Genomic DNA, 18,976 nt, shown 5'->3' on the forward strand with positions numbered 1-18,976 from the left:
ACTTTTCATTCTTGTCCTGCCTTCTGAGAAACAAAACTTTTAACTCTTTATCTTGCGGCTAACACAAGAATAATTCTCTTGAACACTCATAGCAATGCAGAAAGGAAATGCACACAATGTTCAATAATTCATTTATCTGTGATTTTGTTTGATTGAAAAAAAGTATTGCAACTTCTGTCTTCAACAACTGTATTATCTTTAAATATGGAAAATAAGACACAACTGAATGTTTCCCCACCTGCCAAGCAGATGTTGAACCCCCTCCCTTTCTTCAGCTTGTTTGTTTTGTCTACGGCAGGCTGGAAAGTGAGCTTGAAAGAGATCAGTTTCCGATCTGCTTCAGGCAGAGGCAACTTGCCCAACACAATGCAAAGGACAAAAGCAGGATTATTTAGCACAGGCCAATCTGGTTCAAGCAAGGGGCAAAAATAGAATTCCAATCAATTTCCAAGTCAAGAGTCTGGTGGCATGGTTATGGCTGATAAAAAAACCTGTAAGGGAACAGGTGGCACATATTATATTCATGGAAATTTTGACCTTAAATCCAAAAGCAGCATTCTTTTGAGCGAGCACAGTTAAAAACACATAACTGAAGTCTTTTCCTTGTTGAACATATAACTCGAAAAATCTTACATCTGAAATATAATAATAGACAACCTTAGGGGAATTGACAGGGTCCGCCAGAAAAACATGTACTAATGAGAAAAATGTACTATCGCGATAATATGTATAACTGCAATTTTACTGTAATTGCTTCTATATACTGAATGTTAAAATGAGCTTAATGTTTAAAAACCACTGTGCTTTTACTATCACAATAATAAATTATTCAATAACTGCTGCAAAATTCGTTTACCTTTACGCAGCTGATGACTAATTCCCTAGCTTGCCAAGGTATCTGAATTGACAAAAACAAGAACACAAAATAAGTTCCATTGCAAATGAAAACAACCGAAGAAGCATTCACAACCAAATGCTCCAAACTAGAGACAGCAGGAAGACTTAAGATGATAAAAATATATACGTACGTATCTAGCTGAATCAGGTTCGTGTCGACAGGAACATCTTGGTTATCCTTGTTTGAGTGTGAGGGACTAGATCGGATTGGTGGGGGAAGCTCTTCTTCTGGTTTCGGGTGCATCAAAACAAATGGCAGTTCTGCTACAAGGTCCCTGAAAGTAAGTATAGAGAATGAAAATGAAGCTCAACAATGTTACATTTTTTATAGCCAGTCTTACTACTACAATTAAATACTATCGCAACTTGTAAGGCAGTGTCAGATTCCCTTCTCAGTATATTACATAATGCAACTGATGAGTGGCCGCAGAGACTTTTATGCGGTCCAAAGGTGGTCATTATGAACAATGGTTTGTCTACAATTTCGTAGAAAGAAAATTCACCGTCTTTTCCAGACCAAGAACCACAATTTTCCACACCAAGTCATTAGGGCAATTTATGTATTTAAACATATTTGTATGAGGGGTCACTCTAAACACCACACTTAGAATCCCACTTGACCAAGTTTTTAGAATGTTCACTTCACATGTAAAAGTAATACGAGACTGAAGAGAAATTGACTGTTGGATAGGGGTATCTGACGTGAGATTTTATGCAATACTTGCCACCGATGGTTAAAAAAAATAAATGAAAAATATAACAATTATAGCATAAATAATACATGATTATAGTAACATTTAGTAATATTTGTAATAACCCTAATATCTAGGAAACAAGGTCAAAAATTGCAACAAGAAAGTGGTAAATTCCAATAGGGACTTATTGCAGTAGATTTGTATTTCAAAATACAGGGTGGTTTTTTACACATGGCACCATTTGTTTTGTGTACAGAAAGTAGAAAATGCAGTATGTAGGTTTGAAATTGGTGTTTTCAGGAAGAAGTGTGTTGGGGAAAGTGGTGAGAATTATATTTGAAAGCACCATTGCACTGTAGCGGCGACCACACTTATCATTCCACAAAACAGGATGCTGCACAAGTTCAGATGAGCCTCGGCCTTGCATCGAAATTTGAGACGAGAACAAGCATACGCGTGTGCACAGGTGAGGGGGAAGGGGGTCACGAGACCTCACACGGCAACAATAGTTCTTCATTATCTTGAGGGAGATGTTTGATCACCGTGTGTTGTCTGATCGTTATCCCCAATTGCACGGGAAGGGGTTTCAATGGCCACCAATGTCACCAGATATGAACCCCTGTGACTATTTTCTTTGGGGTTACCTTAAAGACTGAGTATTTCAGACTAGCCCTACAACAATTCAAGAACTGAAGAATGCCGTAGAAGCAGAAATATTCAATATTTCTGAGAACACATTAGCAGCAGTGGTGCGCAATTTCGTTGTCAGGTTGCGCCATGTCCGTGATAGGCAAGGGGCACACATTGAACATATTGTGGTTTGAACTCCCAAGTCTGTAGAACATTCCACTGAAGTTTGAAAGGTGTACGACACGTGGTTCGTAAATTATGGCTACTTCCAATGGTTCCATGTATAAAAATTCACCCTGTAGTTCAAAACATGACCCCTTTTCCTAGAGTATTTAATACACAATTTCTACGGTTAACTATCGGTAATACTCAGTTCAAACTAAAGCATAGTTTGTCCTCAACAAATTTAAAATTTCTTGCTTGTCCTATTTTTCCTTTTTCAGCAACTATTACAAAAAATTGATTTTTCCAAAAACACATTTCATTTCCATTAATTTCCAGAAAAATTAAATTGCCTGACTTGCCCAGGATTTCCACGTTTTCCAGACTGGTACAGTGGGATGTACAAGTATTGCTTGGCAACTTGTCCATGACTATTTTCGTTAATGTTTCCCTTGCATCCTACGTGTTTTTAAGCAATGGACTCTTACATCCTCAGGTGCAGAGGTTCTCAGCTGCTTGTTTCACGTTTTGTTCCAATTCTTAAATATTTAATTGGTTAAAACGAACAGAAAAAATATTCCCAAGATAACAAATCAAAAAATACTCCCATATGCCCAATGCATTTCACCTTGCCTCCTGGCAGTGTTGAAAAAACTGGTGCGCATAAAAGAGCTAAATTTCACCTTAAATGGAGTTAAAACTGTCTTTCAAGGAGCTAGATTTACGAAGTGCTTCCTAGAGTAATGTTAGTTGTCAAAGGGGTGGGGCGCTATTACCGTTAACTCTCTAAACTGATGACAATTTATTCTTAGTTTTCATCATCTAGATCAGGTGGCATCGCTCATCTCATAGTCATACAAAATCGAAAATAAAGGATTCCCTTATAACATTATTATGCCAATTTCACGTAAACACGGCGCTATAAAGAAAAAGTAGCCGGCGATATAAGAGGGGATGGGGCGACGCAGCAAATATAACAACATCACGTCACATGCAAAATGTATAATCATGGCAAAAGTTGGTCTATGTGGGCCGGAATCAGTGATGGTTTCAGTGAGGGTAGCTACGATTTTTTGATTATGAAATTCCCTGACTTTTCCAGGTTTTCCAGACCAGAAATACATTTTTTCCAGACATGTTTGTCGTCATGATATTTGCTTTTGAACCTCATGTTTTTCAATTAAATATGCAGGCACGTTAATTATTATGAATATGAATATACACAGTTATTAGCTGAAAATTTACCGAGTGATTAATATAATACTATTCAATGAAAAAATAAATAACTATTGTACTTCCCAATTTTCAGTCATTACAATTTAAGTGGTGTAAAAAAATCAATAAAAAAATGTGGCATTTATCAAAGCTTTACAATGTAACCTGTATACAACCTCAATTAGCCTGAGAAACAACAGAAAATTAGGTCAGGTACATTTAGAAAATATGCAATAAGTTTAATGATTATATTTTTTAATTTATTGAAAATAATAGGCTACATATATTATGGAAATTCAGAACTTGAATGGGGCCGGTGACCAACCATACACCTAAAAAAAATATATACGCAGGCCATACTTTGGAATCAAATATCTCCATTATTTGAGTTTTCCACATGCTGGTACCAATTTTATATTACGGAAAACATCGAAATCTGTCTTCTAAAAGGTAACAGTTCCGAATGTTTTATGATTATTTTTTTTCACATTTTCCTAGCAGGAAAACTAATTATCATAGAATTTTGGCAATCATTGTGACACGAAATTTGAACCTTCCTTAAAATCATGAGCACTATTTGGATTCGAAAAAGTTATTTATGTTGAAAAAAAACCTTCAAAATGACCTTAAAATAATCCAAGAGCGCAACAACCCAATATCGGGCCAAGGCTTACCTACCGACTGCAGGCCTCCCTCCCACGCGAGCCACCAAGGGGGCGTGGAGATCTGCAGCCAGACTAGGGGGACGGGTGGTCAGCCCAACCGACCCCCAGCCGTTGTAGTACTTCACGACCGGATTACGCTCACTCACTCGGAGCTCCCCAATTTCCTCACTGGCCCTATACGTAGGCCGAATAAATTCCGACCAGAGCTGGATTGGAACCTACGCCATCCCATAGCAAACGATCTCAAGACGAGAGAAAGCCTAACCCGCTCGGCTACGGAGGAGGACTCAAAATGACCTTACTCAATCATAAACGCTTCCCACGGACAAGGTATTCTCCGGTTGACAAGCTACAGTAAGTATCATAAACTAGTGGGAATGAATGTAGAAATAAATCGGAACCTTAGTAGAGTGCATTCAGGGTCTTTATTTTAATTCTAAGACAACCAAACCTGACATTCCTAACCTAACCACAAAAGCATATATTAACAAAATCTTAAGTAATCGCTAAAACTCTGCAGTATGTGTTAACAAACATACATCAAAATCGAACCATGTAAAAGTTGCATTTGTAGCATGATGAAATCGTAATAAAACAAAAGGAACTTGGGCTCATTTTCACCACTTTTCAGCATAATTTCATTCTACATGCGAACAATACGTAAAATTACTATCGGCATGAAACCAACATTCCTAACCTAACACCGACGTGTGACCAGTGTACGTATATTCGAATATTGACGTCACTGATACTGCATAAAATCACTAATTTCTCGGGTGTAACACATCTCTGCAATGTAAAAACTACGACAACGAGCAAATGAACTAGTTCATCAGGTTGCTTCTGAACGGGTCGCAAACGAAGGACTCAAATTCACAGAACGGGTTCAAGGGGGAACGAAGTAGTGAGTCCCTTTGTTTTTACTCGGCGTCCGCACCCATCCAGTGTGACGTCAACCACAGCCAGTTACGTGAAATTCTGCTCTTCAAGCTTTATTGCAGATCCAACACCAATGAACTGTCCAAACACCAACCTGCTCCGCTTCACGTATCAAAAGAGAATGGGTTCCGAACGGGTGTGTTCTTGAAGAAAGAAAATTTCCTCACTACACACAAAGCTAAAGCAACATTTTTTTCCGCAAGAAATTCTGGGGATGGCTGGTGCGTAGGTGTCGTCTTGAGTAGCTTGTTCTCTAAGGAAAAATCTCACGCCTCTCCAAATTCCGGTCTTGAACAGGTTCACAAGAACGAGTCGCAAAATGAACTGATCCAAGAACCTAGATCCGAGAGTGAATAAATATAGAATTGAAATGCGAAGAAACCATAACTCTGTACGTAACAGACTAGAAGTCATAATGATGAGAGGAACAAGTTTCTGAACTGAATCTTTTGGGGGGACTGGAATCACAAGAACCGAATTCGGAAGTGGAAATGAACCGTTCGTTCATTTTGTAACTGGTTCTCCTGCAACTCCAAAATGCACGTAAATTCCAGAAAATAAGCTAAATTCCCTGACTATTCCCTGACTTTTCCCTGACCAACCAAATTCCCTGACTTTTCCCTGTTTTCCAGGTTTTCCAGTCGCGTAGCAACCCTGGTGAGGCACGGGGTAGGCACCCCACTTCACAGGCAAACAAGTGCATGAAAGAGCCAGATCTGGTTCCAAGAGAGCTAGGTTGGCAACACTGACTCAGAGGGAAAAGCCAGGCGGAGACTGTCTTGCATGCCCTTAACAAGTGAAGTTTGAAGAAGTCCCTGATTTCCCTTTCTTACCATCATATTATTATGAAATATTTCTCTTGTAGTCTATGGTTATCACAAGCATAAAAACACAGGAAAAGTTGGTGAAGATGATCGTCTATTATTTTATAGATCTTAGTCTTCTTGGTATTTCCTCTAGAATTCATATTATTATGGGTCAGATTTTTTAAAAATTGCTATAACTCAAACTACTGTAGCTTTTTGAAAAAACTCTATATGTAAGAATGATTAAAAGGCAACATTTTAAGCAACGTCTGACAATTAAGGGTCCAGGGGGACATGGAGCCAAAGGCCCTATGTTTGAAATTTGCCCAGACCACATGGAAGAATTAATATGACATTTCTTAAAAACTATACAATGTATTTCAGTTCCAGGGTTGCTATGATTATTTGATTATGAAATTCCCCGACATTCTCAGGTTTTCCAGTCCAAAAATCCATAACAGATCTACACAATATAAAAACAACAGAAAAAGTTCATAAACCATACACAATTTTTCATTTTCTGGCGGATTTTTAATGTCGTAGAAAAGACTGCTTTCTTGCTTACATTTATAAGTACACAGCATCTGGAGAATTTTTGTTGCATATAGGAATTCTATAGGAAATGCCAACAAGACTAAGATCTGTAAAATAATAGACGATAACCTCTTCTTCCCCATCCTTTCTGATAATTATGATCATATTGTCAATGTACTTTAGTTATCAATCAGATATCTGGACTGCAAGTTTTACTTTGATATTCTTTCTAATATCTAGTATTATAAAAGTAAAAATTTATTGCAGAAATTCGAATGAACCATAATTTTGCACAAGACTGAGAATCATAAAAATGAATGAAACAAGTTTCTAAACTGAATCTTTCTTTGGAGTGGAATCACATGAACTGAATCCAGAAGTTGTTTGTTCATTTTGCACTTTTTCTCTTGCAGACTCCAAAATGGTTGTAAATTCCAGGCGATCTGCAAAATTCCCTGATATTTTCCTGTTTTCCAAGTTTTCCAGACACATAGCAATCCTGCAGTTCTGTCTCTTTTGTTCATTAGTATACCTCTAAAGGTATTAGATACTCAAATTATAAAACAATATATCCATTTTACTATCATTAACAAGAGCCATTTGACAAAGCCTTTGATTGAAGATAAAGGGATATAACTTCTAAACCACCACCTTCTTTGAACAATTTAAATTCTAAATGTTAGAATGAGTAGAAAGCAACATTTTAAGTAACATCCAACAATTAAGGTTCCAGGGGGAAAGTGGTTCAAAGGTCAAAATTTCAAAATTTTCTGTAATTACGTAACATTTCCGAACACCGTTAATTTCCATTTTTTAAAAAATTGCGACATTGGCATTACATATCCTCATAGTGTGTGGTCTCTTGTCATGCTTCCCTCCAAAATTGGTCTATCCAGTGTCCATAGGGCCAACCCTATAAGCAAAATTTCGTACATTGTTCTATAAGCTGGCAACACTGCCGCTTCATACAATGTTATAATTTTCTTGGCAAGAAGTATCAGTCTGATTTCAATTAAAGTTTGCGTGGTTGTAGGAATGTACCAGGTGATCTGTTTGGGATGTCATAAAAGTAAAGTGTTACAGGAAAACCTCGTTAATACATCCCTACCACGGATGTTTTATACTTGGTCGTAGCTCAGAAAATAAGCTTTGTATGTACTATATAATAATATTGTACGTTTTAAAGAAAGTGTAAAAAATGTTACACAAAATAAGAACACGGAGCTTACATGGACACAAAGATTCCAAGGAGACAGTAACACCATTTATCCTGCCTAGTTATACAACCGGTTATGCCCAAAATGCATGTTGTGGCAAAAAGTCTTTTAAAAAATGGTATTTTCTTTTAATTGTGCAAAGTCGTTGCTCTTCCACGAAATTTTTACAATTTTAGTTCATAAGAAACCCGTTTGCACGGAGACCTACAGAAAGGAAAACAATTTTGTTTATTGCAAGAAGTGAAACTCGGAAGAATCTTGACAGTAGTCACACTGCCGCGAGCAAGAGACAAGAGATAATCGGACAGAATGAATATTGGATTTTATGTGCGTTCACTAGAACACTGTCCGTTACAGGATTAACTGATAGAAGATTCTCTTGGGATAGAACACAACCTTTCCCTGGCAAAAAAAAAACATCGGGGCTGTAAATTTCGTTCTTGTTCGGCTGTCTAAAACACATCGTAAAAAGTCACGTTTCCTTTGCTTCAGTTAACTTCATATCCCCCCTTGCAGGGATCAGTCCAAACTCTTCCTCAACTTGCATTGTAATCCACCCTGAAAAAGGAAACACGCAACTTGCGATCAGTTTGCACCAAATGTGTATCCTAGGGGACATAAACAGTGCCACACTCGATAATCACTCTGGTTTGGATCCCACTTTAAACTGTATATTTAGTCCAGCTTAGTTCATCAGCATAAAATAAACTCAAAACAAGCTTTACGAAACTTGCATATTTTCAGATTAATTGACAATTTATTGTTGGATTCAGGATTATTCTGGAGGTCAAACACTCGCTCTGGATTAGTCATTGAGGAACGGCAAGCAACAGCTTTCAGACGCTATACTAAACACTGGCGCCAGCTGCAGCGTAAACACAATGAGACCAGCTGGAAGATAGAGCAGCAGGTGGCAGAAGGGAAATTATCATTTTAAAGATAACGCAGTTGTAGTTGTCGAAGACCAAACTTTTATCAGCAGTGTGAAGAAGAAAAATGATCCTTCCATTACGTTTTACCATGCAACAGACAATAATACGAGCAATATTTCCTATCCAGACAGCTGCATTCAAACAAGAAAGAGGTACCTGAATTCTGCAATTATCACATTACCATGCACACCAGTGGCGGATAAGGAGCTGTTGTAGAAAGAAGGGGATCACTTTTCTTTTACTTATCCTGTGGTTTTTGTTTGTTTTGAAGAAGGTATTCAGAACTGGTTGCTTTTTTTAGACGCCAAAGGAAAGGAGGGTGTGTGCACGCACAAGCAAGAAAATCGTGGTTGAAACAATTAGCAAAGGACCTTCCCCCCCCCACCCCCCAACTGTTTGCTGATAGAAAAGGGGGAGAAGTCACTCAGCCAACAGAACACTGTTTTGGCAAATTTTATGACCGGCACAGTTGGGAAACGTATGAAGCAGGAAACGGGAGTTGCAACATACGTAAGATCAAAGACAACTTTTGCGGGAAAACTAGATGACAACGCATTAAGCAGGTTGACGATCTTTAGTTGGCCTATGTGGCTTAGATTATCTGTAACTGTTTCCCTTTTCTTATGAAGTTCTACAGGGCACAAAGAACACACTTTTAATGAAAGTGGTTAATGGAAGTTGTCGGCTACCAGGCCAAAAGTTGCTCGCTCACGGAAAACTGCTGAATCTTGAACTCAGAACTAGACAGATGGATTAGACTTCCAGGCACCACGCGTCTTGTATTTTGGAACATTCCTGCGATCTTATCTCGCATTTCTCATCTGGCACTGGTGAATATTACCAAGGTGGCGTATTCAGCGAGGAAAGAGCTTGACCTGCCATGCACGTTGACAAAGAATGTCAATGTCCAGCAGGCATTTTGGTCTGCTTCCCTCAAGCTGTCAGCAGCTCTTAGGACAAGGAAACATGTCAAGGTCAAGTTAAAATAAAATCCAAGCTCTCTCTACATTTGATCTTCTCTTGTCGACTTACGCAGGTGTCTACATCGAATTGAGGAAACCAGTTTTGCCGAAAGGTCTTGTAAACAACTTCGTATTAAAAAGTATCCGTATTTCGATTTATCCGTACTGAAATACATTACAAATCCTATCATATCGGCTGGGGAATGGGAAGAACTTCGGATTAAAGGGTATTTCATATTAACCAATATCGTATTAACGAGGTTTTCCTGTATATACCAGAAACCATTTAAACTTATTGGCTGTTAATGGTACATAAATGTGTAGGAGAGTCACAGTTTTTGTATTCCAGCACATTAGCACTCAACAGGTCTGCCATTGCGGACACGGCACAGTTCATATCACACAGACATGTTGCACCACGTGGCGTGCACTATTTCTGGAGTGATCTGTTGATAAGCTGCTCTAATCTGTAATCGCAGGTCGGCTTCAGTCTGTGTTTTTTGTGCATACACCAATGACTTGACATCCCCCCCCACACACACACACATACACATACAAAAAATCTGGAGGCGTTAAGTCCGGGCTATTTGCAGGCCATGGGCCACACCAGCGATCGTTGAATATCCCATTAAGATGATCCTGCACTATGAGAGCTCAATGTGGAGGAGCACTGTCCTGTTGAAAGATAAAGGTGTCCAGTATCCCCATTTTGCATACCATACGACGCACTGAACACATTGTTGTGGGGTGACCACCAACATGTTTCTCATGCACGCACGCTAGTGCCGCCATGTGGTTGAGGTCTGCACACCTCCGCTCATTCGTTTTATTGATTTGGTCCACTTTATGTACAGTAAGGCTAATCAGAACTGGACCTACAGTTTAAAATGGGATCCGAACCACTTGTGCCTCCACCGGGTATCAAAACCGGAACCCCTTGATTACAAGGCGATGACGCTACCACTGCACCATCGGGGAGGCCTCCGCTCACTAGAAACTTATAACCTTACTGCTTAGAGTACGGCAAACTGTTCAGAGATATGTACATTAACCTTATGTGTATAACACTTTACTTTTATGACATCCCAAACGAATCAACCGGTATTACCACTACATACTACATTTTTCATTCACTTCAGTCAATTGGGGGAGGAGCACAGGGGCCAATTTTGGGGGAAAATTTCAATTCTTTTCTTCTTGTTCTTCCTTTAACACGAGTTATTGTAATAATTGTTATATATTGTTATAGCGTAATAAAAAAAAAAAAACTTTCCACATGCACTTAGTCTATGAATCCATTATTAGGTACACTCACCCTCCTAATGCTCCTAGGCAAAGTTTCACTTTAACTTTGTACTGGACAATGATGCCAAGGTTCTCTCTCTGCGATGGATCAGCAACGCTACAAAGGATAACACACAGTGTAATAAAATCACTACCATTCATTCCCACACACTATTCAATTAATTCATAACATTCATGTGCATTTTAATTAGCTTGTTTAATGTTAGCTTACAAAAGCCTAAGTAGCCTTTGTACAAAGGATTTAAGTAAAGTTATTGCCCTGTGCTCATTATAAAATTACCATCTAGGCACAAGTGTGGAGGGGGATGGACATAAGGCTCCACACATTTACGAACTTGGCCACTCTGGAGGTGACGTGATCAGCACCACAATGGGGCTGTACTACCATGTAACCACTATTAGTGGTCAGAGAACCCCAGAAACAATTTATCATGGCATTAATGAAATAAACATAATTGTAACACCAGATACAAAAAAAGGGTCAATGCAAAAATCTTCCTTTACTGAGAGATGGGACTGATGAGAAAATTTAACAGACAGTGGTACCAATACAGTGGAACCTAGATTTTTTCTTCACCAGTTTTACATTTTCCTGCATTATACATTCAATATTCATGGTCCCAATGGAGCAAAATGCTAGAAAAGTTTCCTCGATTTTAAGTTTCTTCAGCTTGGTCCCCTGAAAAACATAAAATCGAGGTTTCACTGTATTCTGCTATGAAATCAAACTAATGAAGAACATAAATACCAAAAACTACATTAGCATTTTTTAGGGATGGTACTCTATCAGTAACAGCCGATATCGGTAAAATTATCAATTATTTTACAGATCCGATGTATCTATAAAAGTCTTATAATTTAGTGCAAAACTTGGCCATTTTGTAATAATTTTTATGGATAATCTCCATGCCATACTTTTTCAAATAGTAAATGTCTACATATGCAATTTCTCTTGCACTGCAGTCACCTGGAAACAATCATTTATTAAGGATGTCAATGAAGTATTCAGGATCTTCCAAGGCCCATTTGGAATTGTTTATCGGATTGGTAGAATATTATTTATCGGTATTGATAAATGTTATATTGGTACTTTATCAGTATCAGCCAAAATTTCATATTGGACCATCCCTAATATTTTTATTTCCAATGGTAGTCGTTGCATTGTAGATTTATAATATCTATTTAAATTGTCGAACATTGAAAAACTAACTTAGGTGTGTATTTGACAGCAGAAATCCATAAAATTTCGAATGCCTATATCTCCGTTACTATTGAAGATGAAGATGTAGTCAGATTTCGGCAACAGTTTTGCCTTGCAAAATTTTTTACATGAATTAAATTGAATGGTAAGATCTGATAGAGAAAACAAAGAAAATAGAACTTAAGATTAAGTTGTGTTGAACAGCATTAAAAACTGCCCCTTTTACTTTTTGTTAAAGGTTATCAAAGATGATAATTTTACATGCCTGGGTAGTGTGGTTGCTAAAGATGGAAGAAGCCACACAGGATGTATTACAGCACTTTAAAAAAGTAAAGTGTATCCTTGCGGAGCTTTATTCAGTACGGAAAAACAATGTACAAAGAACAAATCTAGGATTTTTCAAAGTAATGTTAAATCTATGCTGTTACACGAGTCTGAAACACAAACAGTAGCAAATATGATCAGCTGTGAACTACAGACATTTATTAATCATTGCGTGAGCAGAATTTCGAACATATATTGGCCAAAGTGATTGAGAACGAAGAACTGTGGAGGAAGAAGTGAAGCATGAAATGCTGGAAACTGAAATGGATGGGGCACAAATTAAGGAAAGGAAATGAAGCTATCAAGAGACAAAGGCATTAGATTGGAACCTGCAGGGGAAAATGAAGAGAGGTGAATGCCTGATCACCCAGAGGCTAGGAAGAGAGAAAGAGCAGGAATGAAGAAGTGTAGAGCAGGAATGAAGTATAGTGCAGAAACGAAGTATGGAGCAGGAACGAAGTAAGAAGCAGGAACGAAGTATGGAGCAGGAACGAAGTATGAAGCAGGAACAAAGTATGGAGCAGGAATGAAGAAGTGTAGAGCAGGAATGAAGAAGTGTAGAGCAGAAACAAAGTATGGAGCAGGAACGAAGTATGGAGCAGGAACGAAGTATGGAGCAGGAACGAAGTATGGAGCAGGAACAAAGTAAAGAGCAGGAACAAAGTAAAGAGCAGGAACAAAGTAAAGAGCAGGAACAAAGTAAAGAGCAGGAATGAAGTGAAGAGCAGGAATGAAGTAAAGAGCAGGAATGAAGTAAAGAGCTGGAATTAAGTATAAAGCAGGAATGAAGTATAGAGCAGGAATGAATTAAAGAGCTGGAATTAAGTATAGAGCAGGAATGAAGTAAAGAGCAGGAATTAAGTATAGAACATGAATGAAGTATAGAGCAGTAATGAAGTAAAGAGCTGGAATTAAGTATAAAGCAGGAATGAAGTATAGAGCGGGAATGAATTAAAGAGCTGGAATTAAGTATAGAGCAGGAATGAAGTAAAGAGCAGGAATTAAGTATAGAGCAGGAATGAAGTAAAGAGCTGGAATTAAGTATAGAGCAGAAATGAATTAAAGAGCTGGAATTAAGTATAGAGCAGGAATGAATTAAAGAGCTGGAATTAAGTATAGAGCAGGAATGAAGTAAAGAGCAGGAATTAAGTATAGAGCAGGAATGAAGTAAAGAACAGGAAAGAAGAGGATAGCTGTTAGCAGGGTCAAATGGCAATGTTTTATGGGTCGTATGTTCCATGGGGGAAAACAATAATTAAGTCAAGGAGTAACCCATCATCTAATTCATTTGTTTTAATTCACAACAAACAAAATATGCAAATTTACAATGCCAAACGTTTCTGGGTGTGCTTATGACCACTGACATATATATATATATAAATATATATTCCAATTTAACACTATTCATAACTTGGTCCACCTTTGTACAAGGACACTTAACTGCATAGACAATAATACACAAGAAAGCATCATTTAGTAAAAGTATCCTCACTTGCTTGAGACATGCAAGTTAATTGTTACACACACATTAAAAGCAATTTCTGAAACAAGCAGAAAATCTGCATTTGCAATAATTAGAGTTGTGGGGAAAAAAAGAAAATGCAGTTATTCTTGAAACACAGATAACATGCATATTATTCATTAATTTTTTTAAAAACAAAGAATGAAACAAAAAATGTAACTAATCTTTCAATTTGTTTGTAGCATACTCAAATTCATGTGTTTTTCAGTTACTGTATCTATGAAATTAAGACTGTGCCTGAAAAGAGTGCATATTAGAAGTTTACACACTGGCAGTTGAGTGGGATTTACACATTCATATATTTAATGCACAATATGATACACCAAGAGCTGGAACTATATAAAAAATGGAAATTCTCTAAGTATGATATATTCAAGGAATAACATGCATATTACACACAGACAAACAACTATATCTTATAATAAAATATAATAAAACTAAGTTGTGCTAATTTGTTGTTTCATAAATTTAAATGTGCTACATTCAAAAATGAAACAAAACCATTTTTATAATCAAATATTAAAATGAATTAATACTGCTGTAGAAATAATCATAACAAGTAGAGGTTATGTACCATACTTAAATATTTTCTTATTTTTCACATCAAGCTCATTTGTGTGGTCCTTTTATATTCAATTATGTTTAAGGTTCTTGAACCCATACACGAATTTATTCAATACATTCACGGCACAAACTGAAACAAATCAGACACGTATTCAACCACAAATAATCTGTCGCATCAAGCCTGGTTGTGAATTACCAATTGGTTGGAAGAAGTGAAATGGATGTCCACTGAAATCTCTATTAAGCACGGACTATACTGAAGATGGAATTTATCCATTTATGAAATTATGAACTCTGTTGGTTGCAAACAACAGTATAAATCACGAACTTCCAAACTGCATCACCACTGCATTTTAGAAAAACAAAAATATGTACTTCAACCTGAGCCAACTGATTTCTTGTAAAGTATTGCCAATAAGCACACACAAAACTCCAAAACTTTAAGACAGATTCCATTTTGTTCATTTATTCTGTGATGCTACAGCACCTGATTTTGTTTTTATTTTGTGCATATAAATCTCCCCACTCCCAATCCCACAGCCCTTGTGCAACTTTGCCTACTAGGTTTGATGCAATAACCTAGATGGCACATAGTAAGGTGAAGCTCCCAAACCTGACAAGAATCGCCAAGACACTTGCAGAATAGGACGTTAAGTGGATCAAAGTTACAATTATGCAGTGCGACTTTTAGCAACTGATTAGGAGGCATGCCTGTAGTGTCCAGAGCCACACAGAGACAAAGACAATTACCAGCGAAGTGTGTGCTTTTAAGAAGGATGTGGTAGGTTTGGCAAACATGTTTCCGAAATGCGGCAAATCTCCAAATACAGAATATGATTGCAGTGGCAGTGGTAGGATATTCACGGCACTTGTACTGTCCTGGATGTGTCAAGTACGGGAACACGACATAACAGAACCATCCCTTCTGTTACTTGATTCATGTCTTGTCAAACCAACAGTAATTTACCTGCCAAAGCTTTTGGAAGCAGGAATCTTAATTTACACACAAAGATCATACCACCTACAGCCACCAAATACTACCAGCTTCTTCATTCTACTTCTTTTACCAATACAAACTGTACACGGGGCGTGAAGGAGTACATACAATATGAGGAACATGCCATCATCTACATGATACAACTCCTCATTTTTCAAGTTGCATTTTTATGTACAACCTATGATGCCTTATGCATGGAAAGCATCAGGATATATGTCTTAAGGACAAGCCATCATCATTCTCTAATGTGCTGGAAATAAATTTTACAGAGTTTGATGTTAACAACATTGTTGACTGTAATGTGAGTGCTGCCTAGGTACAAGAATAGCTATTTCTTGCAGCACTGTCTTCTCAAAACATAACTGTGAAGCAGAATGATGATAGTTTTAGTACTTTATTTAACATTTTTAATTTTCTCAAGAGACATAACAAATGACACGTAGCCTTCTCCTTGTGCACATAATTATGTTTCTACTTTGCTGCAGTTGATCACTGTATATATTTGGTTACATACACTTCACTATTAACTGTCTTTGTTTACATGTGGAGGCAGACATTACAAGCAGGTCAGCTAAATATATTGACCACAATCAAGGGATTCCAAACAGTTGCAAAATGTTTCTTCTTGTTGGGCGGTTTGGAAGCTTCCCTCGTAAATGTCGAAGCCAGTCTCGAACACCAATACATATGTGTCTGTAGCTGTGTAAATGTTGTTAGTAGTTTACTTTTGGAGATACGTATGAGATAAAAATTTGGTGTGAATGTATCTTATAGTTTTCATGTTTTTAACTATCAACGTTGCAATTGATTAATTTTTGACTCACGGTAAATTTAGAACATATTGAAAATCTTCAGAACACCATTTGCGACTTCCTCCTATGCAGTGTAGTGGACATGCTTTTGGTTGACTCAAGGAGATGCAGTGCAAATAACATTTTGTGATTTATTAAATGAAGTTAGAGGGACCTACTTGGACACATCTTTTTTTTTTTACTTCAGAGACTAATCATTAGTTATACAGTGTGTCCCAAAATAGTGTTTACACTCATTGAACATTAATAATAACTGGAACACAATAACAGGAAGAATGATCTTTCTTATTTTGTGTCACATGCCTTCAAATTATATAATGTTCAAAATGACCACACCCTTGACAGCAATAGACTGTCTGCAATGCTGAACACATCAACAAACACCAGACATGGTTTCAACGGGAAGGGAAAAACTGTTAGTCATCTTTAATAGTTTCACTGTTATTAACATTCAAAGAGTGTAAACATTATTTTGGGAGACACTGTTTACGTACTACTAGACACATTGAAGATTTCTTCCTTTGGAATTTTACATACAATAACACTTTAGGAACAAAGACAAACAACTGCTCTGTGATAATTACTATGAATACTTTTATCTGATATAGGTTATGGTACTAAGTACACACTTTACTTGTTAGGGAACACTGTACTAGTAGTCTTGGTATTATCTTCGGAGGATAAGGAAAGGTCATCACATTTTATTCAGCATGGAAATCAGATTCTTATCCCCAAATGCTAATTATGTTGCTATGTTGGTTGGATACATCCATTTCATTTGTTTATCACCCTCAAGTCGTTAACTGGTGAAAGTCTTACATTGTCCAGAGTTGCTGTTGACATTCCAAGATAAAATAGCCACTCCAGGTCCTACTTTTCAGTGTGTCTGCAAGTCTGCATTGTGTGCATTTGTGTATCCTAACTACATGAGCTATTGAAACCACCTCAACCTAAAGTTTATGTTAGATACAGTGTAAAGTTATGCTAAGCGTTCTACACGTCCTGCTGCCAACCACTACCCTGAAATGTTTCTACAGTGCTGCCATCTACATGTCAAAAGAGCAACTAATTTGATTAGAAATAACTAACTTAATTAAGCAATTATCCCTCCGGTACTAAAATATGGGAGACAGTTGGTTGAATGTCCTGAATAGATGTTGAATGTCCCGAATAGATAAACATGTTGGGAATTACAAACTGACTACAAGAGAGGAAGAGAAGAAATTGTGAAATAAGGTAAATTTGATTTTTTTATTCTTGAAAGTTGGCACAATCATCTTTCCTTTCTTAAGATCAGAATTCTTACAGCAAAGTTGTGGTGAAGATTTATGTCTTGGATGAAATCTATTTGCCGATAGATTTAGCACTCAAAGAGTAGGGATGGAATTGATATGCAATTTTATCAGTACAAATATGGTGCCAATATAAATTTTACCAACTTTTATTACTAATATTTTACTGATTCATTGTCTTATATTTTCCATAAAAGCTTCAATTTGCCTCATTTGTCTTACAAGTAGGTAACCGGGATATTTACTGTCAGAATAATCATCACAAAGCCTAGCAAAAGAATCGTTAACCACCTCTTGTAACCTTCATTTATCCTATAGCTTTGGTCACCAAGTGACATCCTAAACCCAGAGGTATATTACCATGGCAACACAACTTGCCCACCCTGTCTGAGGCAAAATCATGCCAATCATTCCCGTAGTTTCCAATTGTATCCAAGGTGGATCATCTGTGGCATTAAATTAATACCAGGTGGTTATAATTAAAGTGACTGTGTTCAGAGTGGTACAGCACGGGCTGTAATGAGAGTAGCAGTCTGAAACTTCGTACATATGCTAATGAAGCAATGCGCTCGCGAATTATGAAAAAAAAAAAATAGTTCCAATTCTCGCCACCAGGGTAAAAAATGGCGCTGTAAGCAGTCAAAACGTGAAATTTTCCGTAACTCTGACGTCGAAGTCTGTGACATTGCCTAACCATTGTGTGAGCTCCCTGGTTGTTGTTGGTGACACTTGTTGCTTTTTTCCTTTAGAGATGTGAATGTTCGCCGAACGTTAGAAGTTTGAATTTTTCCATGTAAAAAGCAATGGCTATTGCAAGGAAAGACCGTGCACTGCTAGTGAAGTTGTTTTACCAGAATGGGAGCAATAGCAACGCTGCACTGCGGAAATATCGCCAACAGAATGGACTGAGAAGAGGGCCCATGTCAATTAATGGGCTGAAGAAGATGATGAAGAAATTCGAGGAAACAGGTGAATTGGGTGTTGCACCAGGGAAGTTGTGGACGAAGTCGCTGTAGCTGACCGTGCAGCACATGCCTCAACTTCTGCAACCAGTGCTGGAGATGTGGCACGTGAATTGTCACTCCCTGGTCAACAGTTCGCAAGGTTTTGCGGTGCATTTTACACTGGCATCCCTACAAGATTCAAACTGTGCACCAATTGAAACTCCAAGATATTCCACAACACCGTGAGTTTGCCCATCGGTTTTTGGCACGCATGGAAGTGGATGACATGTGGCCGGGGAATATTCTGTGGACTGGTGAGGCGCATTTTACTCTGGATGGTGCAGTGAATACTCAGAACTGT

General features: G+C 37.7%; 1 protein-coding gene across 3 annotated transcripts in view; it reads right to left on the reverse strand.

Moving 5' to 3' along the window:
• The window catches only part of krz (beta-arrestin protein kurtz), a 117,924-nt gene that overhangs the window by 16,723 nt on the left and 82,225 nt on the right, over window positions 1–18,976 (reverse strand). For all 3 annotated transcript variants that reach the window (XM_083133936.1, XM_083133938.1, XM_083133935.1), the window contains 2 exons: window positions 10,970–11,056; window positions 1,029–1,172 (listed from right to left, as the gene is read on the reverse strand). In XM_083133936.1, coding sequence (XP_082990062.1) covers window positions 1,029–1,172; window positions 10,970–11,056 — 231 coding nt within the window. The remainder of the gene's footprint in view (window positions 1–1,028; window positions 1,173–10,969; window positions 11,057–18,976) is intronic.

The sequence above is a fragment of the Lepisma saccharinum genome, chromosome 13 (genome assembly GCF_977018435.1).
Source record: "Lepisma saccharinum chromosome 13, izLepSacc3.1, whole genome shotgun sequence".
Classification (NCBI taxonomy): Eukaryota; Metazoa; Arthropoda; class Insecta; order Zygentoma; family Lepismatidae; genus Lepisma; species Lepisma saccharinum.